The following is a 21,469-nucleotide window of genomic DNA, read 5'->3' as shown; positions in this document are numbered from 1 at the left end:
GTTCAGGAAGACGTTCACACAGACATCGATCCCAGGCAAGGGCTGAACGCACGGCCAGGGCAGTGTCCCTCTTGCTTCCGCTCCACCCTGGTCTGGAGGGGACGCCCGGTCCCCGCGGCACTGTGTGATCTCAGCAAAGCCCTTGGCTTCTCTGGTCTCAGTTTGCCTCGCAGAATGCTTGCACCAGGCTCTTTTGCACCTACTTCAGCCCCACTAGGAAGGCAGCATGCAGATCCTCCTCCTCCCTTTACAGAAGAGTGAAACTGAGGCCCAGAAAGAGCCAGTGCCTGTCCTGAGTCCCAGAGCTGGACACAGAGTCCTGGGACCTCAACTGGGTCGCAAAGGAAAGGAGACTGCAACCCACAACCTTGGGGTCTGGAGTTTTCTGGGAGGTGGGAGGCAGCATGGCTAGAGAGGTTGGTCACCCTTCCTCAGTGGCTCCGCCCAGACACCGTCCCCGCAAGCATCCTTAGCCCGCGGTCCCCAGAGCTTCCTGGACTGGCGAGGAGGCGGGGCTGGGAGGGAGAACAGGGAAGCGCCGCCGGCCTGGTTGGGGCTTTGGGGGCTTCTCTGTCAGTCCTGTCTCTTTCTCTCCATTCTCTTCTCGGGTCTCTGCACCTCCGTCCCTCCTTCTGTCTCTGTGCGTGGATCGATCAGTCTCTGTCGCTCTCTGTGTCTCTCACCCTGTCTGTCTGTCTGTCTTTCCCAGCGTTTCTCCCTCCTTCTGCCTTTCTGTCTTTTGGCCGCTCCGTCTTCTGGCTGCCCGTTCATCTCTTTGTGTCTCTGTGTTTCTCCCTACCCTTGTCTCTCGATCTCTTTGTGTCTCTTTGTGTCTCTCTTTCTGGGCCTCCCCGTATCTGCGCCTCTCAGTATCTTTCTCTGCGTCTCTGGCACCGTGCCTCGGCCTTTCTCACTCCTTCTCTTCCGGTGAGTCTCTGCTCTCCGGTGAGAACCTGCTCCGAGACGACGCGCCCAGACCTGCCTCCGCCCCCAGAACGCCAGGCCGGCCCCGGCCTGCGCCTTTAAGTGCCGGCGGCGGGGGGCGGGGTCTCTGTGGCCCCGCCTCGCGCGCCCCGCCCCCTGACGTCCCTTCCTCCCCAGCCCCTCCGCCGCCTCCCTCCGCCGCCGCCCGGGCCGGCTCCGCGCCCCCTCCCCGGCCCCCGCCCTCCCGCCCGCCCGCCGCCCCCATGGCGCCCCGGGCCCCCGCCGTTCGGGGCCACTAGGACCCTCGGCATCCTTTCCCTCCCCCGCCCTGCCCCCTCTCCCACGGCGCGAACCCGGGTGTCCGCGGCGCCCAGCTTTTGAGCTCGCGTCCCCAGGCCGGTGGGGGGGGAGGGGACGACAGGGGACCCCGGGACCCCCGCCCCCCCCGACCCGGCCGCCCAGTCTCCCGGGACTCGGAGAAGATGTCTTCGCGGACGGCGCTGGCCCCGGGCAACGATCGGAACTCGGACACGGTGAGTGGGGCCCGGCCCCTTGGGGAGCCCCGGCTGGGTCTGGCCGCCGAACCCCTCGTCCTGCTGTGCCCCTGGCCACACAACCCCTACCTTCGTTTTCCCAGCCCGGCCCGCCACCCCCCCGACCCCCGCCCGGACTTCCAGGCCTCTCGACCCTCCCCCACTCACTCCTTAGCCCAGCCCGACCCCTGGGGGCGCCCCCCTCGCGGGACCCCTCTCTTGTCCCTCTGCAGACCGCTTCCGCTCGGGTCTCTTCTCTCCAGGAAGCCCCCTCCCCTGCGTTGCAGGAGCCCCTCCCTTCTCCGGCGTGTTCTTAAGCCCCTTCCCCTCCAGGCCGCCCGCATCCGACAGCTGGCCCCCTCCCGGATTTGCCAGGCTCCTGACCCCAAGGCCCATCCCGGGCCCCCGCTCCCTAACCCAGGAAGGCCTGGCCCGGTGCTGCCTCTGCCCCTGGCCTTCCCCGACAGGATCTGGGTGCCGGGCTCCCCATGATCCCCTCCTCTCATCCACAGCTTTCCGGCCCTCCAGAATCCTCCTGGCTCCTGTGGGCACCCCCTCACAGGAAGCCAGTTCCACCTTTCCTGGGCCGAGGGCCCTTTCTAGCTTGTTCAAGGTCTCTCCACTTCCAAGGCCTGGTCCCTATCTTCCAAGCAGCCCTGTCTCTGAATCCTCAGCACCTCCCATCCCCACAGATGCCCCCGGACCCTTTCTGGTCTCTTCCTCTCCCAGAAAGCCTTGGCCTCCAACTTCCAGGCCCCCCCCCCAGCTCAGTCTCGGATTTCTAGGCCCTGAACCAGTCTGACTCCAGGCCTCATCCTTCCTGTATCAACTCCTCTGCTTCAGGCAAGCCCCCTCCTCAAGCCCCCAACCCTGTGACCCCCCTCCTCACAGGATACTACCTCACCCCTTAGGCTCCAGGCCCCCATCCCTTCCGCTGCCCCCAGGGCCTCCCTCTTCCTTGCCAGGGAGTCTGGCCTCCTAGGGAAGCCCCCTCCTCAGCGTCAGAGCCCTTCCTCAGCTCACAAGGCCTGGCCCCAGATCTTTCTTCCAGAAGACTCCTGGGCTTGAAGCTTCTGGTCTTGTCCTGCTCTAAGCCCTCTTCTCTTGGGGTCTGTCCTCTGGGAGCCTTCTCCCCAGGTTCCTAGGCCCCTGACCTCCCACCAGGCTCAGCCTTTGTTCCTTGGATCCACCGCTTGCCTGGGAAGCCCCTTCCCCAGAATTTCAGGCCCCTGGACCTTTCTCTGGTTCCAGGGACTGGTCCTAGAAACCCTCTTCTTTAACTTCTAGGAGTTTTCTCAAGACCCAGGCCCCTGGCTCAGGTATCCTTGGCTGCTGACTTCCACTGTCCCATGGCTTGGACCCTTCCCTCTATTCCCAGGTCCCCCTGCCCCTACACCACAGCCCAGAACAACCCCAGGGAGATTCCCCCCATTCCTCATTTCCCTGATTTCTGATTACTCTCAGCGCTTCTAAAGACTCTCCCACCAAACAATGCCAGACTTTTCCCCAGCTGGGTTCTTCATCACTTTCCCCCCAGGGCGTTCTGCCAGCTCCCTGCCAATCCCCAGCCACCCTCACCCTAGATGCCCACCAGAATGTTTTGTCTCTGTCCCTTCGCCTCGCAGGACCCTGCCTCAGAAAACTGTCGCTCATCACCATCACCACTGCCGCCACCGGCCATCATGCTCCGGGCCAGACTCTGATTTGGAGTCTCCAATGAGAACCACCGCTCCCCCAGTCACCCCAGGCTGTGAGAGGGAGCCCACAGGACTGGCTCTGCCAGCCGCTTTGCCCTGTGACCTCAGATAGCTGGTTCTTGCCTCCTGAGCCTGTTTCCTGCCCTGCAAAATGGGGGTGATCACTTGAATTCCTCAGAGGATTAGTCGAGATGATAGGGGCAAAGCCTGGCACACAGGACGCGCTCCACACGTGCTCGCAGCTATTGTGACTGTGGGTGCGAGTCAGATGGCGGTGGACCCTCAGTGCAGGCCTGTCATGGGTTGCTCTGCGGGCTTGCAGGCACATTCCCTGCTTGGAGCCTCAGTTTCCTCACCTCTAAATGGGATTGATGGTAGCACCTCCCTGTTAGGGATGTTGTAAAAAGAGCCAAAGAGATAATGTGAGTAAGATGCATAGGGCCAGGCCTGTTGTAGCTGCTATTATTGTTGTTGTTGTTATGACTTTGGTTATCCAGAGAAGCGTAAGTTCACATCTAGTTTCTGTCCTGCCCTAGCTGTGTGACCTGGGGCAAGTGACCTCACCTCTCTGAACCTCAATTTCCTCATCTGGCAAACAGGGCTCATACAGACACTTCCTCCTCTTGTTCAGATGTGTGGGGAAATTTGGGGATGGTTAATTCTCCCCTCTCCTCCCAACTCTAGTCTTGTAAGACCTGCTTGTCGGTCCTGGCAGAGGGTCACCTCTCTCCTGGAATCCGAGGTCATACCCCCCTCCTTTGCCACCTGGATGTGACGCCGCCTGCCATGATGACAGCCATGTGGGGTCATGCCCAAGTTCCGGGCCCCCTACCACCCAGCCTCTGGAGGTTCCCTAGCAACAGGCCCAGTGTTGGGGCGCCAGCCAGTCGGGAGGGAGCCAGGCCAGCTGCTGGTGCTGGCCAATTTTAGCTCCCGCCCCCAGCCCCTGGGGGCTTTATCACCCACTGCCCCAGCGGTCCCTTGCAGGGGTCCCTCAGCCACGCTGCCTTCAGTGGGATGCCAGCCCAGCCCCAGTTGGCTCCCCTGGTGCCACCTAATGGGGATTCTTCTCCAAGCCTTTATCTGGGTGAGAATCAGAGCCGTTATCTGCCAGGATCTCCAGCTCCCTTCCCACCTTCCCCTGGGAGGAGGCCCAGGGTTGTGAGCAGCCCAGCGGGGGATGTGGGAAAGAGCTGGGGGCTCAGGAGTCTGCAGAGCCAGGTTCAAATCCTAGGCACTCTGCTCCTTCTGCCCTGTGACCTTGGGGCAAGGTCCTGACCGTGCCTCAGCCCTGGGGTCCCCGTGTAGGGAGTGCGGATCATAACTGGGCCCCCCTCGGAGGCCAGGGTGGTGGCACGGTGGGCTGCAGGCGGGTGGCTAGGGCTCCAGCACTGCAGCTGTCTGTCTGCCCGTCACGGGGAACATTACCTCCCTGTTTCTTATGAATGAACCGTGTGACCTTGACAAGGCAGCATCTCACCGCAAGCCTCAGTTTCTCCTCTGGAATATGGGGGTGCTGGTGCCGCCCTCAGTGGGCTGCTGTGGGGGTTAAATGCAGATGAGGTGCATTAATGCCCAGGATTTGGCCCATAGTAAAGGCCACTTAATACAAATGATAGGAGCATGAGGCAGTGTGGTGTGGCCAAGGGGAAGACATCAACTCTGTGGTACACTGTCTGGGTTCAGGTCCCAGCTATGAACCTCAGTTGAAAGTGAAAGTGTTGGTCACTCAGTCATGCCCAACTCTTTGCGACCCCATGGACTATATGTAGCCCTCCAGGCTCCTCTGTCCCAGAAATCTCCAGATAAGAATACTGGAATGGGTAGCCATTCCCTTCTCCAAGGGAATCTTTCCAACCAAGGGATTGAACTCAGGTCTTCTGCATTGCAGGCAGATTCTTTACCATCTGAGCCACCCGCGCAGCCCTGAGCCTCAGTTTCCCTACCTGTAAAATGGGGATGATGATGCCTTAATGACCAGTGCTCATTAGATGTTGGTCCCCATCACTGTTAAGTGGCCTGGCAGAGTCCTTGCAAGGAGCTGCCCTGGGCCCTCCTCTTTGTCGCATATCTAGCCTTCTCTCTTCCTCAGTGCCGCATCCTCCTGAGTCCCATCCCCCAGCCCTGGGAGGGGCTCAGGGACAGCACACGGTCTGAGCTGAGCTGTCTTGGCTGGGGCCTCTGTCTCCCGCACCCTGGGCCCCAGCTCTGAAAGGGAGTCACAGTCCCTGGGGCTCACAGTGAGGGCAGGGCAGCCAGGAGCAGGCAGGTGACCCGCGGGGGGAGAGGCCCAGGAGGGGCAGGACAGCAGGAACAGAACGTCAGGGACAGCTTGTGGCGTGGCGTGGGAGACCGTGGGTCGGGTTCGGATGGAGCTGTGTGTTTCACAGGGCGGTGGTGGGGGTGGGCGGCTGATCGAGGAGGCCACAAAGTTTCCTCCAGGAGGAAGGTTAACAGTGTGGCCTACAGTATCAGGGTGGAATGAAAGACGATTGGTTACAGTGTTTGGAGTAGAACTGGGGGCAGTAAGGATCAGAAAACATTAGGAGCAGAAAACTGGGAGTGAAATGTTGATAGGTGGGTTTGCCATGGAATTAAGAGGCTGGGTGGGGACAGATAAGATAATATGGAAAGTTGGGAGCAGTGACGGTTGGGGTAGAGAGGGTTGAGTTCAGACATGGGGGTTGAGGGCTGCAGCATTAGAATAAAGTATCTTGGAGCTGATGGAGGTCCCAGTAATTAGGAAAGGAAGTTGAGGCAGGGGTAGCCTGATCACAGGGAGGGGTAAAGAAGAAGACAGCTGATGTCTGGAGTCCTGAGCGCCTAAGAGTTGGGGAGCCCCCAGCATCTTTGTTCTTGGAGACATCTTTTTGGAGAGAAGGATAGGGGAACCAAAGGCCTCTGTCTCGCATGGGTTTGCAAAGGGCCTCGAGGGGGGCAGTGGCCATGGCTGGAGTTAACCGCCCCAGCACACTGGCAGGTTGGACGGGCACTGCCTGCCACTCATCCTCCGTCTCCCCCACTCAGCATGGCACCTGGGCAGCGGCCGCTCCTCGGACAAGGGCCCGTCCTGGTCCAGCCGCTCCTTGGGCGCCCGCTGCCGGAACTCCATCGCCTCCTGTCCCGAGGAGCAACCCCACGTGGGCAACTACCGCCTGCTGAGGACCATCGGGAAAGGCAACTTTGCCAAAGTCAAGCTGGCCCGCCACATCCTTACCGGTCGGGAGGTGAGTGAGGGGAGGGGCGGGGCTGGGGGCAGAATCCTGCAGCCCTGGTGCTTGGTGGGAGGAGGACAGGCTTGGACCTCACTTGGCTTTGTGACCGTAGGTAAATCTCTGACTCTCAGAACATCTCAGATTTTTGTTCCAGAACAACCTAAGTAGGAGAAGAGAACTAGTTTCAGGCATCCCTGGAATTGTGGGATCGTCTCAGTCAGATCACAGGCAAGCCACGTTCAGGGTCCCTTCGAAGTCACATGGCTTTTGTGCCTAAACCTAGGCCGTGCATGCATGCTAAGTCACTTCAGTCGTGTCCGCCTCTTTCCGACCCCATGGACTGTAACCCACCAGGCTCCTCTCTCCATGGGATTCTGCAGCAAGAATATTGGAGTGGGTTGCCATGTCCTCCTCCAGGGAATCTTCCCCACCCAGGGATCAAACCCATGTCTCTTATATCTCCTGCATTGGCAGGCGGGTTCTCTGCCCCTACTGTCATCTGGGAAGCCCCTACACCTAGGCCACCTCCCTGTTTTAATGGTGGACTTTGGTTCAGTGGAACCTCCTAGTGATCTTGATTGAGAATGCAAGAAGTTTGTTCATGTTTACTCACCCTCCCCACCCGGCCTTCCAAGGTGGGCATGTGTGTGTGTGTATATATACACACACTGGGTGTGGTAGCAGTGTTGCAGAAATGGAGAGGAGTCTCTAACTCACCCTTAATGGGGGAGAGAAAGAGATCGTGGGTGTGTTTATGACCCCTGTACACCTCTTTCAGTTTTAGAGAAGGCGACAGGAAGCAGTTTCTCCTGCACTCACGCTATCTATGCCACACTCACAAAAGATACCAGGCCCCAGTGGTTTTATGGGCAGATTGTACTGAACGTTCTAGTTTTGTGCCAGTTACTTCCAGAGACTAGAGAGTTTCTGCTGCTGAGTTTACGTGCTTGTCCAACAGTGACAGTGAAACCAGGCGAGACGTAAAACTGTAGGCCAGTCTTACGTGTGAATATCGATGCAGAAATCTTCAACAAAATATTAGCAAATAGACTCTTTGACGTATCAATTAAAGAAAGCTGTGTGGTGACAAAGCTGGGTTTATTTGAGGAATGCACAGTTCTTTTCAAATTGACAATTTATTCATGTACTTTGCCACATTCACAGATTTAAGGACAGAAACCATATGATCATCTCAATACTGGCATAAAAAGTGCCTGTTGAGATTAAAAACCCATTTGTGAAAATATAAAGGAAGCTTAGGAAGACCCTCTTCCCCCACAAAAAGTGCATTATTCCCCTCACGTGAGTTTTGAACATGACTCCAGGGATTTCTTAAGGAACAGAACCTCCCAGGGGAAGAGTTCTGTAATCCAGTGGATCTGAGGTGACTGAGGGTAACCCCAAAACTCTTTGAGAAAACTGAAGACCTAAGCTGGATTAAGACTTTTGAAGTGCTGTACCCTAACGTGTAATTCAGAATAAAAATTAGCTAAACTGCAGGATAAGTATAAAGAGGCTTCAATAACATTTTGATTTTTCCCCAGTGATGACTATCCCAAAACTTTTTCAAAACTAGCTATAGATTTTAAGTGTGTAAAAGGTTGACTCTGTCAAGCTGCACAAGTTCAAACCCCAGCCCACAAACTTCCCAGCCATGTAACCTTGGCCATGTTGTGGAACAGCTCTGTGCCTCAGTTTCCCCATTTGTGAAAATGAGGATAACCTCACAGGGTTGTTGGGAGGATTCAGAGAGTTCTCACTTAGGGGCTTTCCTGGTGGTCCAGTGGTTGACTCTGCTTCCAATGCAAAGGGTGCAGGTTGACTCCCTGGTTGGGGGACTAAGATCCCACACGCCAGGTGGCCAAAAAAAAGAATTGTCATTTGTAAAGCACATAGCCCAGGGCCTGGCTCTTGTGACTACGTGGTACATGTGAGCTCTGGTTATTATTTCTTGCTCCACCATGTGAATGGTCTGAGATGCCCTCCCAAAGGGCCCCCCTCAGGGTCTCAGTCACCCTCACTCTGGACAGGCCCCTGGAGCAGCCCCAACCAGACCCCATGATGGAATGGGGGATATTTCCTTGGACATGGTGAGAACAGCATGTGCAAAGGCATTGAGGTTCCAATCCCCATCCACTGAGAATGGCCTGGGTTGAGGGCTGTTTCTGAAAGGGGACAAAGGAACGACACGCTAGGGTGACTGGAGGAGAGAACCTTTCCCAGCTTGAGGGCCTGTGATACCTTGACCTTTCCCCCTTTCTTCCATCTCCAGGTCGCCATCAAGATCATCGACAAAACCCAGCTGAACCCCAGCAGCCTGCAAAAGGTGAGACCCAGGGAGTGGGAGCAAGGCGGGGGAAAGGTTGGGGAGAGGGTCCTTGAAACACCCCATCCTCATCTTTCTCTTTTTCCTTTCTTCCAGCTGTTCCGAGAAGTCCGTATCATGAAGGGCCTAAACCACCCCAACATCGGTGAGGAGAAGGGGGTGGGTTCAGTGGATACCAACCAGGGCACTTGGGAAAAGAGAATCAGAGGGAAGAGAGAACTGGCTGTTATAGTAGTTAGAAAGACCTGTTTTCTCATAGCAATATCCCTGCTTACTGGCTGTGTGACCTTGGGTGAGTCACTCAACCTCTCTGAGCCTCAGTGTCCTCCTCTGGAGTGGGGGGTGATAAGTGGGCTTATTACTTCAAGGTCATTGTGAGGACTGGATAAGATCGTGCATGCAGAACACTTAGTTCGGAGCTAAGCTGTGGGAGCTGCTCTGATTATTGTCATCAGCAACATCCATTGTCATTGTCATCATTAGTCAGAGCTGAGAGAGTGAGGTCTTTACCAGTGAAGCCGGATATGGCCTGGCCTGAATGTGGCCGCAGCATGCATTTATCCATTTGTTCATGTACTCAGTGAATATCCCTTGAGTGGCTGCTCATGTGCCAGACTCTGGGGCCCAGCAGTGAAGACAACAAGCACATGTCCCCAGCCTCACAGAGTGGACATTCTTGTGAGGAAGTGGAGACGGTGGTCAAGTGGGGTCAGGGAGTTTGGAAAAATCTTGCCATCAGTAGGGAGCCATTGACTATTCTTGAGTAAGGGGTATCATGGTCAGCACATGCTCAGTTACCAAGTGCAGGTGGAAGGTGAGGGGTCTCTTCTCGCCTAACCCCTCTACCACCACCCCCTGGCCATTGCAGTGAAGCTCTTCGAGGTGATTGAGACAGAGAAGACACTGTACCTGGTGATGGAATATGCAAGTGCTGGTGAGGCCTCTCCCCTCCCTGCCCTGCTCTCTGCGCCACCCCCCCCCCATCCCCCGCCTGACCCATTCGGCCTCTGCCCTGCAGGAGAAGTGTTTGACTACCTCGTGTCCCATGGCCGCATGAAGGAGAAGGAGGCTCGAGCCAAGTTCCGACAGGTCAGGGTCATGGCTGCGGGCGGGGCTGGGAGGGGCGCCCAGTCCCCAGGGATGAGGGTCTGATTGTGAGTCTGGGCTGTTGAAGGGCCTGGGGGCGTGGCTTAAGTCGGGGTGGGGGTGAAAGTGGACAGTTAGGTGGCCATGGGCATGCAGAGACCAGGTATGAGGATATTCAGATGGAGGGGTGCAGCTGCCTAGCTGGGTGGGTGAGAGGACCAAGCATGAAGGTGCCCAGGTAGGCAAATGTCCAGTGTGTGAGTGTGAAGGTGTGCCCAGTATATAGGAGTGCGCCTAAGAGGGCACGCAGGTACCAGGGTGCTGAGGTGTGTAAGTAAAAGAGTGTGAGTGTCCAGGTATATAGGTGTGTAGCTCTTTGGGTGAAAGTGCATATGGTAGCTGGGGTGTATGGGTGAGGGGACCCCAAGTGGGGTATCTTAAGTTCGTGGTAAGAGGGCACAATATATATGAGTGCCCAGCTGTGTGGTTTCAGCTGTGTGGCAGTGAGGATGCTCGGGTGTATAAGGAGGTGCACAGGAGCCCAAGGGTGGGCATGTAGGTTGATGGGCCAGAGAGTATATGGCACGAGGATGTCCAGGTGGATAAGGAGGAGTGTGGACGTCCAGGTGCGTGGCAGTGAGGATGCTCGAGTATGTAGGAGGGTTTGGCGGGTGAAGAGAGCGAGCATGTTGATCCGGGACTGTCCAGCTGTTGGATGCAGCTATGCTGGGTGCGCAGGGCTCAAGCCCTGGTATGTTGGGGCTGCCTGTCTGTGTTTGGGTGTATGATGTTCTTATGTGTGTTTCTCGACATGAAAGTCAGGAGGGGCCAGTCCTGTTGCCTTGGTGCTGATGTCCCTGCCAGGAGGGTGTCCCGGTGTCTAGTAGGGGACGTGCAGGTGTCTGGGTGGAGGCGGTGTGGGTGCAGCTCCCTCTTCATTTCCTGCCGTGACTGAGTGGGGAGTGGTCAGAGTTAGGGCTCGGTGGGGACCCAGCATCACGGCTGGGGATGTGCTTGGGGAGGCCTGGAGTCCAGAGCTCGGTCGCAGGTGGGTTCATGGGGTCTCTGAGGGAGGCTGAGAGCTTTGGGGGCCACCAGTAACCAACCTGCCCTCTTCTCCCCTCCCCCGCAGATCGTATCGGCTGTGCACTACTGTCACCAGAAAAACATTGTGCACCGGGACCTGAAGGTGAGCCCCCAGCTCAGCCCACAGACGCCTGCTTGTCCCCAGGCCCGCCGCAGTCCCCCGGGGCACCCCGTGCCCTCCACGTCTCCCTTCCTTCCCTCCTCGTGCTCCTCCCTCAGCATCCAGAACCCCTTGACTTTTTCCCAGGCTTCTGTGGCAAAAAACAAGGCCAGCCAAAGCGGGGAGCAGGTTGGGGCGGGGACAGGAGGAGTGAACAAAGGGGGAAGAAACAAAGTGTCCCCGAGCGGCCTTGGACAGTGACATGTGTCCCGGCAAGGTCACTGGAGCGCACCCAGTAAGGAACGTCACTCTCAGAGTCTCCGGAGACTTTAGAACATTCAGGAAGCCTCGAGAATTGAGATCTTAGAGCCCCAGAGTCCCACGGCCTCCAGGGTATCGGAGTCACAGGCATCTTTGAACTTGAGAGGGAGGGTGAGTGCCTGGTGGGGACGGGAGACTCAGTGGGGCCTCCGCTGCTCCACCCCACCTCCGGGCTGAGCTGTGTCCCAGGGCCCCCGCTCCACACCTCCCCGCCGAGAGAACCTCCTTTCTCAGCAATGCTCCTCCCAGACCAGAGAAAGAAACGTGTGTCTGGTCCGAATCAGGTTGCCTGTTGTCATGATGGTGATTTCTTGAGCGCCCGCTGTGTCCCAGGCCCTGGGCTGAGTACTTAAGGAACTGCTTCTCATGGTTTCCACTGCAGAATCCTTGGTTTGTTTGAGTGGCTTCAGTTCCCAAGCCATTGTGGACAGGGACTTGGGTAAAGTGTAATAAAAATTAAAGGAAAAAGAGATGTATAAAGCACAAGCCCAAGGAGCTTCCCTGGTGATCCAGTGGTTAGAACTCCATGCTTCCACCGCAGGGGGCAGAGGTTCGATCCTTGGTCAGGGAACTAAGATCTCTGCATGCAACCCAGTGAGACAAAAAAAATAGAAGAAAAAATACAAGCCTGATTTTTAAGATGATTATTATTAGAGTAAAAAAAAAAAAAAAAAAAAACAGAAAATTCTGTCAAACTGCTGTAGAAGTTTCGAAACACTGCCTCTGTGCTGCTGAAATGCCCACACAGCCCCCTGAAGCAGCTCCTCAGAGGCGGGAGTTTGCCCTGCAGGGGTGTGAGTGAGCCATTGCGAACAGCCTGAAGGACGCACGCCCCCTGGTGGAGGGTCCTGGAAGTGTCTAAAAGGGGACTCCGGGATCCGGTTAGTGCACCCGGGGGACCCACCAGGAGGAGCAACCCAGAAGTGAGGGTGGGGCTGAACTCTGGAGCCTCAGATGCCATGACGGGGAGTGTCACCCCTGAGCAAGATGGAGGTGCCCCTGGATTGAGGTTCGCTGTGTGTCTGTGTGGGTTCTATCCCTTTGTTGGGTCAGAGGTGCTGAAGGGTGGTACCGAAATGTATCACCAGGAGGGAGAGAAACCAGGAGGAAGCCCCACACGCTGGGTTGGGGAAGGGCGGAGGTTGGCAGGGGTCAGGCACTGGCAGCGTTCTAAAGGGTAGGTTTTTTGTGCATCGTTGTGTAGTCAGCACACCAGAAGAAGAGGGATGCTGGAGGCTCCTTCCACACTCGGACTATGGAAATGGCAGGCCTCTTCTGGGTTCTAGTTCTGCTACTTTCATGCTCTCAGGGAGGCATGAGGTAGCCCCCCTGAGCCTCGGTTTCCTCGCCTGTGAAATGGCAAATACACACCTGCCACCAAAAATAGACAAAAACCTACACATATAAAGTATTTATTGAGTGCTGACTCTGTCCCATGTGCTGTGATGAGCACTTTTCAGTGAACCCCAAGACCACCTGTGAGGCTGGTGCTATAATGACCTTCAGTTTGCACATCAGAAACCGAGGCACAAATAGGGCTGGTAGTCCACCCAAAGTCACACAACCAGTGAGTGGTAGAGCTGGGATTCAAAGCTAGGGTTCTTCCAGAATCTGTACTTTAGCCCCGCATTATGTAGCTACTTTTATAAAGGATAGTCTAAAAGCCCAGTGCATAGTAGGTGCATAATAAGTTTTGTATACAATGATTTTCATTTTTATAAGTATTGAGCAGTCCATCCTCATTTTTTTCTGCTGGATGAACTGAGACTCAGAGACAGGCAGGGGATTGCTTGAGGACCTTCAGCCCTGCAGGCCACATGGGAGATTAAGAGCTAACATTATGTAGCACTTGTTGTTATTTAGTCGCTCAGTCCTGTCTGACTCTTTGCGACCCCATGGACTGTGGCCCACCAAGCTCCTCTGTTCAGGGGATTTCCCAGCCAGGAATGCTGTAGCGGGGTGCCATTTCCTTCTCCAGGGGATTTTCCCGGACCAGGAATGGAACCCATGTCTCCTGCATTGGCAGGTGGATTCTTTACTGCTGAGCACCAGGGAAGCCCATTACATAGCGCTTACTGGGCATGAACTATTGTCTGAGGCCTTTTGCACGGATAAAGTCACTTAATTCTCACACATCCCTATGAGGTCCTGATTATCCCTATCATATGGATGAGGAAACCAGGTCCAGAGAAGTAAAGTCACTGCCTGAGGTCACACAGGAAGAAGGGACGAGGCCGCGGCCGCTGCAGGCTGGCCGGCTCTGGTGCCGCGCACATCCGCCCTCTGCCCTCCTTGCTTGGCAGGCCGAGAACCTCCTGCTGGACGCCGAGGCCAACATCAAGATTGCCGACTTTGGCTTCAGCAACGAGTTCACGCTGGGCTCGAAGCTGGACACGTTCTGTGGGAGCCCCCCATACGCCGCCCCGGAGCTGTTCCAGGGCAAGAAGTACGACGGGCCGGAGGTGGACATCTGGAGCCTCGGCGTCATCCTGTACACACTCGTCAGCGGCTCCCTGCCCTTCGACGGGCACAACCTCAAGGTGCTGAGCGGGGCTGGCCCAGGGGCTCTGACTCCCCTGGGGAGGGGGTCTCCGGCCTTCACAGCCCCCATCCCCCAGATCCCTCCCCTGCAGAGGCCTGGAGGGGCGGGACCGAGTTCTCAAGGCAAGACGGGGGTCAGGCAGACCGCGTCGGGGTTCAGGAGTGAACTTGGCAGCTGGCAAGCTTGGATTCAAATCCTGTTCACTCACCCATCCACTTAGTATATAGTTATTGTTTACCATCCCCGAGTCGGGCTCTATTTTAAGTTTTGCAGACACGGGGTGAACAAAGGAGACATGCTGCTCCCTGGGTGATCCCTGAAAACAGGCTGAGTGGGAGAAGCCAGTCACAAAAGGCCCCCCGTGGTAGATTCCATGCCTGTGAAGTGTCCAGAACAGGCAAATCACAGAGACTGAGAGCAGATCAGTGGTTGCCTTAGACGAGGGAGGCGGGGGGAGTTGGATGACAGGGTTTCTCCTGGGGGTAATGAAAATGTTCTAAAACGGATTTGAGTGATGACTGCAACAGCTCAGTGAATGTACTGAAAAACCATTGAATGGTGCACTTAAAAAAAAAAATCCTTCTCATGCTGACATTCTTGCAACAGAGCCAGGCAGAAAATAAAATAATAAGCAAAATATATAGCACATTAGATGCTGGCCAGTTCTATGGAAGGGGGTGGGAAGTGTGGGGTGAGTTGTAGTGTTGGGTTGTTTCTTTTTTTTTTCCTCCCTTTGAATTTTTTATTCTGAAACATGCTGATCAACAGAGAAGTTGTCAGACTGGAACAGAGGACAGTGGTCCTTTTCGGGAGATGCTCTGATTGCCAGCCCGCGGCCACGTGTGCTGCATGTATGTGTCTGCATACGCTCGTGCTGTCCCTGACTTTGCAGATCCTGATGGAACACATGGGAGTCCGTTGTAGACACCACATCCCTTCCCCCTCTGAAGGTTGCGTACAGCCGGGATCTCCTAAGATGGGGCATTTTCCGTCCACGATCACGCTCAGGAAATCCAGCGCTGATCAGTCCCTAGCTCTAACCCACAGCCCATGCTCAGGTTTCATCAGTCATCCCGAGAATATCCTTGGCAGCTACTTTTTTCTCCTGCCCCAGTGTCCCCTCGGGTGCCCTCATTGCGTTCGGTCCCGTCTCTTTAGTCTCCTTTCATCTGGAACAGCTCCTCGGCGGTTCTTTGTCTTCCGCGGCCGGCAGTGATGAGTTCAGGCCAGTCATCTTGCAGAAACAGCCTCCCTCAGTCTGGATTGCCCTGTTTCCTCCTGATTGGATCCAGGTGGTGCATTTCGGGTGGGAATTCCAAAACTCGGGCAGGAATGCTCAGGCCTGCTCAAAGTAGCCGTGAGGAGCAGTCAGGGGATTGGGGAAGTCATTGCCGAGAACAGGTCAGCAGAGCCCTGAGTGACGAGTTGGAGGGGCGGGCCCCTTGTCGCCGTGGCGTCAGCCAATCAGCCAACCCCTTCGAGCCTCAGTCTCCCCCTCTGTCAGTGAGGACCTTAAAGTACCGCCTCATAGCAGTGGAGTGAGGACTTGATGAGATCAGATAACAATCTTTCTGAGCCCCAAGCGTGAAATCAGGAGATCTTCCCAAAGGGCCAGGCCAGCATCTCACCTGCCCCAGGCTCTTGTCACTTCCTGCTGTCCTGGTTTCCCCACCAGGCTCCCCAGGCCTTGCTGGATGAAGGAAACATGTGGCTGGGAGCCATGTCTGCTCTGTCATTTCCTTGCTAAGTGACCTTGTACAAATCTCTTTCTGAACCTCTCCTTGTGGGGACACTTACAGCCAGACTGGGTGTGTGAGGCCCTTCACCAGGACTTGGCATCAGGCCGGAGTGTCACCCCTGGGAGCTGCCCTGGTGGGGGGGTCAGTGCCCCTTTGATTGCTTCGCAGCATCACACGACAGAGGCAGTGTGGAGCGGTGGTTACACAGCACAGGCTCCAGGGCCCGACTGCCTGGCTTTGAACCCTGGCCCTGCCACTTTATGGCTGCACAAACCCAGAGCAAGTGATTTAACCTCTCTGGGCCTCAGTCTCCTCTTCTGGAAAATGGGCGTCATGACCCTGTTCCACAGCATCCTTGTGAGCATAGATGTCATATGTGTGAAGCGCTTAGAACGCAGCTGGCTCACGATGAGGGCTCTGAAAGTGATACTTATCACTATGAAATATTCACGACCTTCCGGGCTGTGATAATGTGCAGTGTAGGAGGCTCCCCAGGCCCAGGCCTCATCCCGCCCTGTTAGGAGAAGGCACCCCGAGGGAACTCCCAGCCCAGGCCCTGGCACAGAGCTCCACCCAGAGACACCCCTTCCTCCCTTCACCTCCCACTCCATTTTCTCTCTCTCCCAGTTCTTTGTTCAGGATGGTAGGTGCTTCCCCTGGTCTGCCATGCCATGGAGCATGGAATTTGTTTTTTTTCTTTTGTAGCCTTGGCAGGGCCCTCCTAAAAAGCCCTAAAAAAAAAAAGTCAGCATGTAAATCAGTGTTCCCTGGAAACTGCCAGGGCCTCATAGCTTTTTGGAAAGACAGGTGCGGGGGTCGGGCAGGATGCCCCTCTCTCGTCCCCTTTTGTAGACCCAGTCTTTCCTTTTGTTTTTATTTCTGACTGTGCCAGGTCTTCGTTGTGGCACACGGGCTCCTCTTACTGCAGAGCAGACCCTACACAGCGCGGGCTCAGCTGTTGCAGCACACAGGCTTTCTAGTTGCGACAAGTGGGCTTAGTTGCCCCGTGGCATGTGGGATCTTAGTTTCCCAGACCAGGGATTAAACCTGCATCTCCTGCATTGAAAAGCAGCCTGGAGAAGTTCCCTAAACCTAGTATTTAAAAAGCACTTGCTCTGGGCCTGACTCGTGCTAGGCATTCACTTCTCTAAACTCACTCCTACCCTGGCCTGGAAAGTGAGCGCTGTGGTCCCTGTTTACAGATATGAAAACTAAGGCCCCAGAGGCCAACTACTGGCCCACCTCCCCTCTTATCTGGCTCATAGAACTCACCCACTCTGTAAGATTTCCTCAGAGTGAAAAGTTATATTGCTTTTTTTAAAAAAAAAAAAACCTATTTGAAAACTGCTGCATCTGTAACAGTGTTCCCATTTTACAGATGGGAACCGAGATCGAGAGAAAGTGGTGGGGTTTTTCCCACCACCTCAGGGCTAGGACTTAGAGGCCCTGTCACTTCTGTCAGGCGACTGAGAAAGAGGAAGAGAAAGTGTGTGTGTGTGTGTGTGTGTGTGTGTGTGTGTGTGTGATGGTTGGGGAGGTGGGGTGGACCCCTCCCCCAATAACCCCATCCCCCCAGGAGCTGCGGGAGCGAGTCCTCAGAGGGAAGTACCGGGTCCCTTTCTACATGTCAACAGACTGTGAGAGCATCCTGCGGAGATTTTTGGTGCTGAACCCAGCTAAACGCTGTACTCTCGAGGTGAGCTCAGCCCCCAGCCCCACACCCCTCCCACTGAAGCCCTGTTGCCTGACGCGGTTCCTCTCCCCTGTCCAATACGCCACTGGTAGGTGATGGGAGACGGGCAGCCCAGGAAAAGGCTCCTAGACTCATCCTGATGCCACCGCCCCCCCCAACAGCCTCGCCCACTCCCCGACATGCCAGTAATTAGCTAATGAGCTCCTAGGATGATTACAGGGTGCTGGGGGCCCAGATGATGCGGAGGAGGAAGGGTGGCTTCGGCAGGCTCCAGATGGGGGCTGGGGGTTGGGAGAGGAGGTGCTAGCTCTCAGGATGGCCTCGATTCTGGAGTGTTGGGCCTTGAAGGTGGGGGGCAAGGCAGGGCAGGAGCCCCATTTGAGAGCTGTGTTTACATCCCTGTGTCTTCTGACATCTCTCTCTTTCCCCTTCCGTGTCCTGCTCCCGAATCCTGCAGCAAATCATGAAAGACAAATGGATCAACATCGGCTATGAGGGTGAGGAGTTGAAGCCATACACAGAGCCTGAGGAGGACTTCGGGGACACCAAGCGAATCGGTGAGGGTCAGGGGAAGCAGGGCCGTGGGCTGCGGAGCCCGGAGCGGGAGCTTCCCAGCACCTACCCCTTTGGTTAGTCTGTCAGAGAACTTCGCAAGGTGCCTGGGGAGAGCAGAGAAGCCTGGGCTCTGGTCCCTGCCCTGCTACTTTCTAGCTGTGTGACCCTGGGCCAGTGGCTTCCCTTCTCTGTGCTTCTGTTTCCTTGTCTATAAAGTGAGATCATCATAGAACCTGTCCTATAAGTTTGTTATGAATATTAAATGAATGAATTTATATAAAGCACTTATATTAGGCATGTAACAAGTGCTTTGTGTCATAGTAGGCATGTAATAAGTGCTGTTGTGTTAGCTTTGACTGTTAACACACAAGAACTCACGGGTGACTTCCAGGAGAGTTTGGACAAAGCCATCAGTAATCTGCATGCTTGAGAAAAACTCCCACCTTGGCACTTGCCTCACTCACCACCCCTTCAGTCCCAATCCCTTCAGCCCAGAGCCCTCGAACACTTGGCCCTAAAGCATTAGCCCTGGAAGAGCCCCTTAGGAACCATCTAGTAAACCCTCACTCTGCAGCTGATGAAATTGAAGCCACCATCAGATCTGGCTGTGTTAATCAGGACTTCACAGTTGCAAGTAACAGAAAACCCAAGCCATTCTGGCTTCAACCAGAAAATAATAATTGGTTGATCCATATGAAATCACCATTTTCATAGCTCAGAATATATCAGTATGAGCAGTTTCATGTGGTTTAACCTAATAGTGATGTTATTTCATTCACATAACTGAAAAGGCCATGATATGTCCGCCTTCAGGCACAGCTGGATCCAGGTGCTCAAAGACAGTTGTTAGGAATCTTCTCAGTGGTGACTTTTTTCCCAGGCAGCTCTCCCTGCAGGAGCAAACTGACAACAGCATATCCCAGTGGGCCGGACACCTCAGCAGGAGGAGAAGCCACGTTCCTAATGTTTCAATGGAAGCTGTAGGGTCGGACCCATTGGCTACCCCTGAAGCAGTCAGTTTGACCTTGGGGATGGACCACTCTTTTATTGGCCAGAAGTGGGTTATATGCCCACCCTGAGCCAATCAGTGTGGCCTTGGGGATAGAACACTCTGATTGGCCAGACCTGAGTAATATGCCTGCCCCTGGGGTTTGGAGCAGGCAGGAGTCAGCTGGGGGATCTGAGCAGGGAAGAAATATTCTTCCAAGGAAAACCAGGGTGCTGCTGGCAGAGGGGAAATGATTACTGGACAGGCCAAAGTGCAGGCATTACTGTGTGATGCAGAAAAGAGGGGAAGGGAAGGGTCTGGGGAGACTGAACCTCCTCTCCATCCCCCTCTCCCAGAGGTGATGGTGGGTATGGGCTACACGCGGGAAGAAATCAAAGAGGCCTTGACCAGCCAGAAGTACAACGAAGTGACCGCCACCTACCTCCTGCTGGGCAGGAAGACTGAGGTCAGAAGGCGTCAGGGACATTCGGGATACGTGATACCCGGGGTGGAGGGAGACGTCTGGGACAGAGGGGACGGGGCTGAGGTTCCTCGTCTGTCGTCTTCCTGCAGGAGGGTGGGGACCGGGGTGCCCCGGGGCTGGCCCTGGCACGGGTGCGGGCGCCCAGCGACACCACCAATGGAACAAGCTCCAGCAAAGGCACGAGCCACAGCAAAGGGCAGCGGGGCTCCTCCTCCACCTACCACCGCCAGCGCAGGCACAGCGACTTCTGTGAGTGTCGCCCCAGCGCGTGCATATCCCTGGCCCCCAGGTCCCGATCTGCATGATGTCAGGGTTCTCTGGCTGGCAAGCAGCAGAAACCAGCTCGAGCCAACTGCAACCAAGGGCGAAATGTCTTATAAAGGTGCAGGGACATTGCATGGAATGTGGAGGCAGCCAGGCTTAGGAAGGGATTAGAAACTGGAAAAGCAGCCAACCCTAGAACAGACACTCTGTGTCTTGCTTCTTCTTTGTTCATCTGATTCTTCCTTTCTTTTCTTCATATCCTGCCTTACCTTTTCCCCAGTCTCTTAACTTCTTACAACTCAGTTTTAGAGACCAGCTCAATAGTAGCTGAAATCTCTTTGATCCACTTGATATCAGGGTCCAGTCGGGATTAATCCACTTGACTGGGACACAGGAGGACACATTGTACAAAAAGGCTGCTGAAAGCCTGCCCTCTTGCCTCTCTTCCACACTTACTAGTGGGAAGGGGCTGGGGAGACACCTGCTTGCATCCTACATTCTTCAACTAACAGATATCTCATCTCCTGCAGAAAATAGACCCACGACTACTGCCACCATAAATGAGCCATGGGAACTTGCAAGAGGTCTCTACCTACACTCTCATCTTAATCATCTTCACTGTATTTTTTAACAGCTTTATTGAGAAATAATTAACATACTGTGCAGTTCACCCATTTAAAATATACAATTAAGTGGCATTAGTGTGTTCACAGATTTGTGCATCCTTCGCCACAGCCAACTTGAGAACATGGTCAGTACCCTGGAAGGAGACTCTCCTCTGTCCTTAGCCATCGAATTCAAATCTCCGATCCACCCCAGCCCCCCACCCCTGACAACTACTTATCTGCTGTTTCTATAGATTTCCCTATTCTGGACCTTTCTTATAATTAGAATCATACAATCTGTGGCCTTTTGTGGCTGCCTTCTTTCACTTAGCATGTTTTCAAGATTCATCCATATCATAGCATGTATTAGTACTCCACTTTTTTATTGCTAAATAATATTCAATCACATGGATATATGATATTTTGTTTATGCATCATCAGTGGAGGGTCATTTGGGTTTTCACCTTTGGCTGTTGTAATTTTCTGTGTGGGTCTTTGTTTTCATTTCTTTTGGGTGTGTACCTAAGGGGGAATCGCTGGGTCATATGGTAACTCTGTGTTTAATAGTTAAATAATGGCCAAGGCGATTTCCAACTTTCCATTATTTTTGCATCCCTACTTCTCTTACTCTGTTCCTTACTTCTCATCGCTGTTCCTTACTCTGGGACAGGCACTAGTACAGGAAGAGGGAAGTCAGGGAAGCTTAGTTTTGAGCAGGAAGTATCCTGGATGGTCAAGCCATTCCTCTTCGCTGGGTCTCCTTTTCCCCATCTATACAATAGCGAGATTGGCCCAGAAAGACCCTGAGAAGCCTGTGATTCCAACAACCTGTGATTAGAACATGATAACCTTTAAAAATAATCCACATGGAGGCCTTCTGGGTTCCAGGGTCTGTGGGATGAAAGATGGTTGATGGGTGGCCTGTGTCTTGTTATGGTTCTGGGGCTTTTGAGCATTAAGTTTTCTGAATTTTAACACACAGAAGTTCTGACTCTCTGAAGTTCTAGAACACCCTTAACCCCTGGGTTCTAAAACCATAAATTTCCAAGATGTTTAAAGGGACTAAATTTGTTTTGTTTTTGAAATTAATAGTCACATCCTTCAAAACTCGATAGTGCAGAGAGCACAGACAGTAAAAACATCTTTGTCCTACACGCTTCTCCCAGCCCCTTAGTCCCATTTGGAAACAGCCATTGTTACCAGTTTTATATGAACTCTTAGAGAAGTTTTATTCATATATAAATATATAAAGAGACAGATGTGAAAAGGAGAAAGATATGAAAATGGATAAAGATGTAGAAATACAATGTT

The 21,469-nt window shown here is 54.4% G+C and overlaps 1 protein-coding gene across 1 annotated transcript in view; it reads left to right on the top strand.

Annotated features, from left to right (window-relative positions):
* Positions 1 to 1,091: 1,091 nt before the first annotated feature.
* Positions 1,092 to 21,469, top strand: part of MARK4 (microtubule affinity regulating kinase 4) — a 29,965-nt gene continuing 9,587 nt past the window's right edge. The window contains 13 exon segments of the mRNA XM_070450693.1: positions 1,092 to 1,457; positions 6,182 to 6,188; positions 6,191 to 6,381; positions 8,642 to 8,695; positions 8,792 to 8,840; positions 9,564 to 9,629; positions 9,714 to 9,784; positions 10,914 to 10,970; positions 13,592 to 13,828; positions 17,146 to 17,265; positions 17,720 to 17,819; positions 19,162 to 19,271; positions 19,379 to 19,538. Of these exon segments, the coding sequence (XP_070306794.1) occupies positions 1,407 to 1,457; positions 6,182 to 6,188; positions 6,191 to 6,381; positions 8,642 to 8,695; positions 8,792 to 8,840; positions 9,564 to 9,629; positions 9,714 to 9,784; positions 10,914 to 10,970; positions 13,592 to 13,828; positions 17,146 to 17,265; positions 17,720 to 17,819; positions 19,162 to 19,271; positions 19,379 to 19,538 (1,273 nt within the window). The 5' untranslated portion in view covers positions 1,092 to 1,406.

This window comes from Odocoileus virginianus, chromosome 20, assembly GCF_023699985.2.
Source record: "Odocoileus virginianus isolate 20LAN1187 ecotype Illinois chromosome 20, Ovbor_1.2, whole genome shotgun sequence".
Lineage (NCBI taxonomy): Eukaryota > Metazoa > Chordata > Mammalia > Artiodactyla > Cervidae > Odocoileus > Odocoileus virginianus.
Note: the sequence above shows the minus strand (reverse complement) of the source record. Positions and strands in the feature narration are given on the sequence as shown.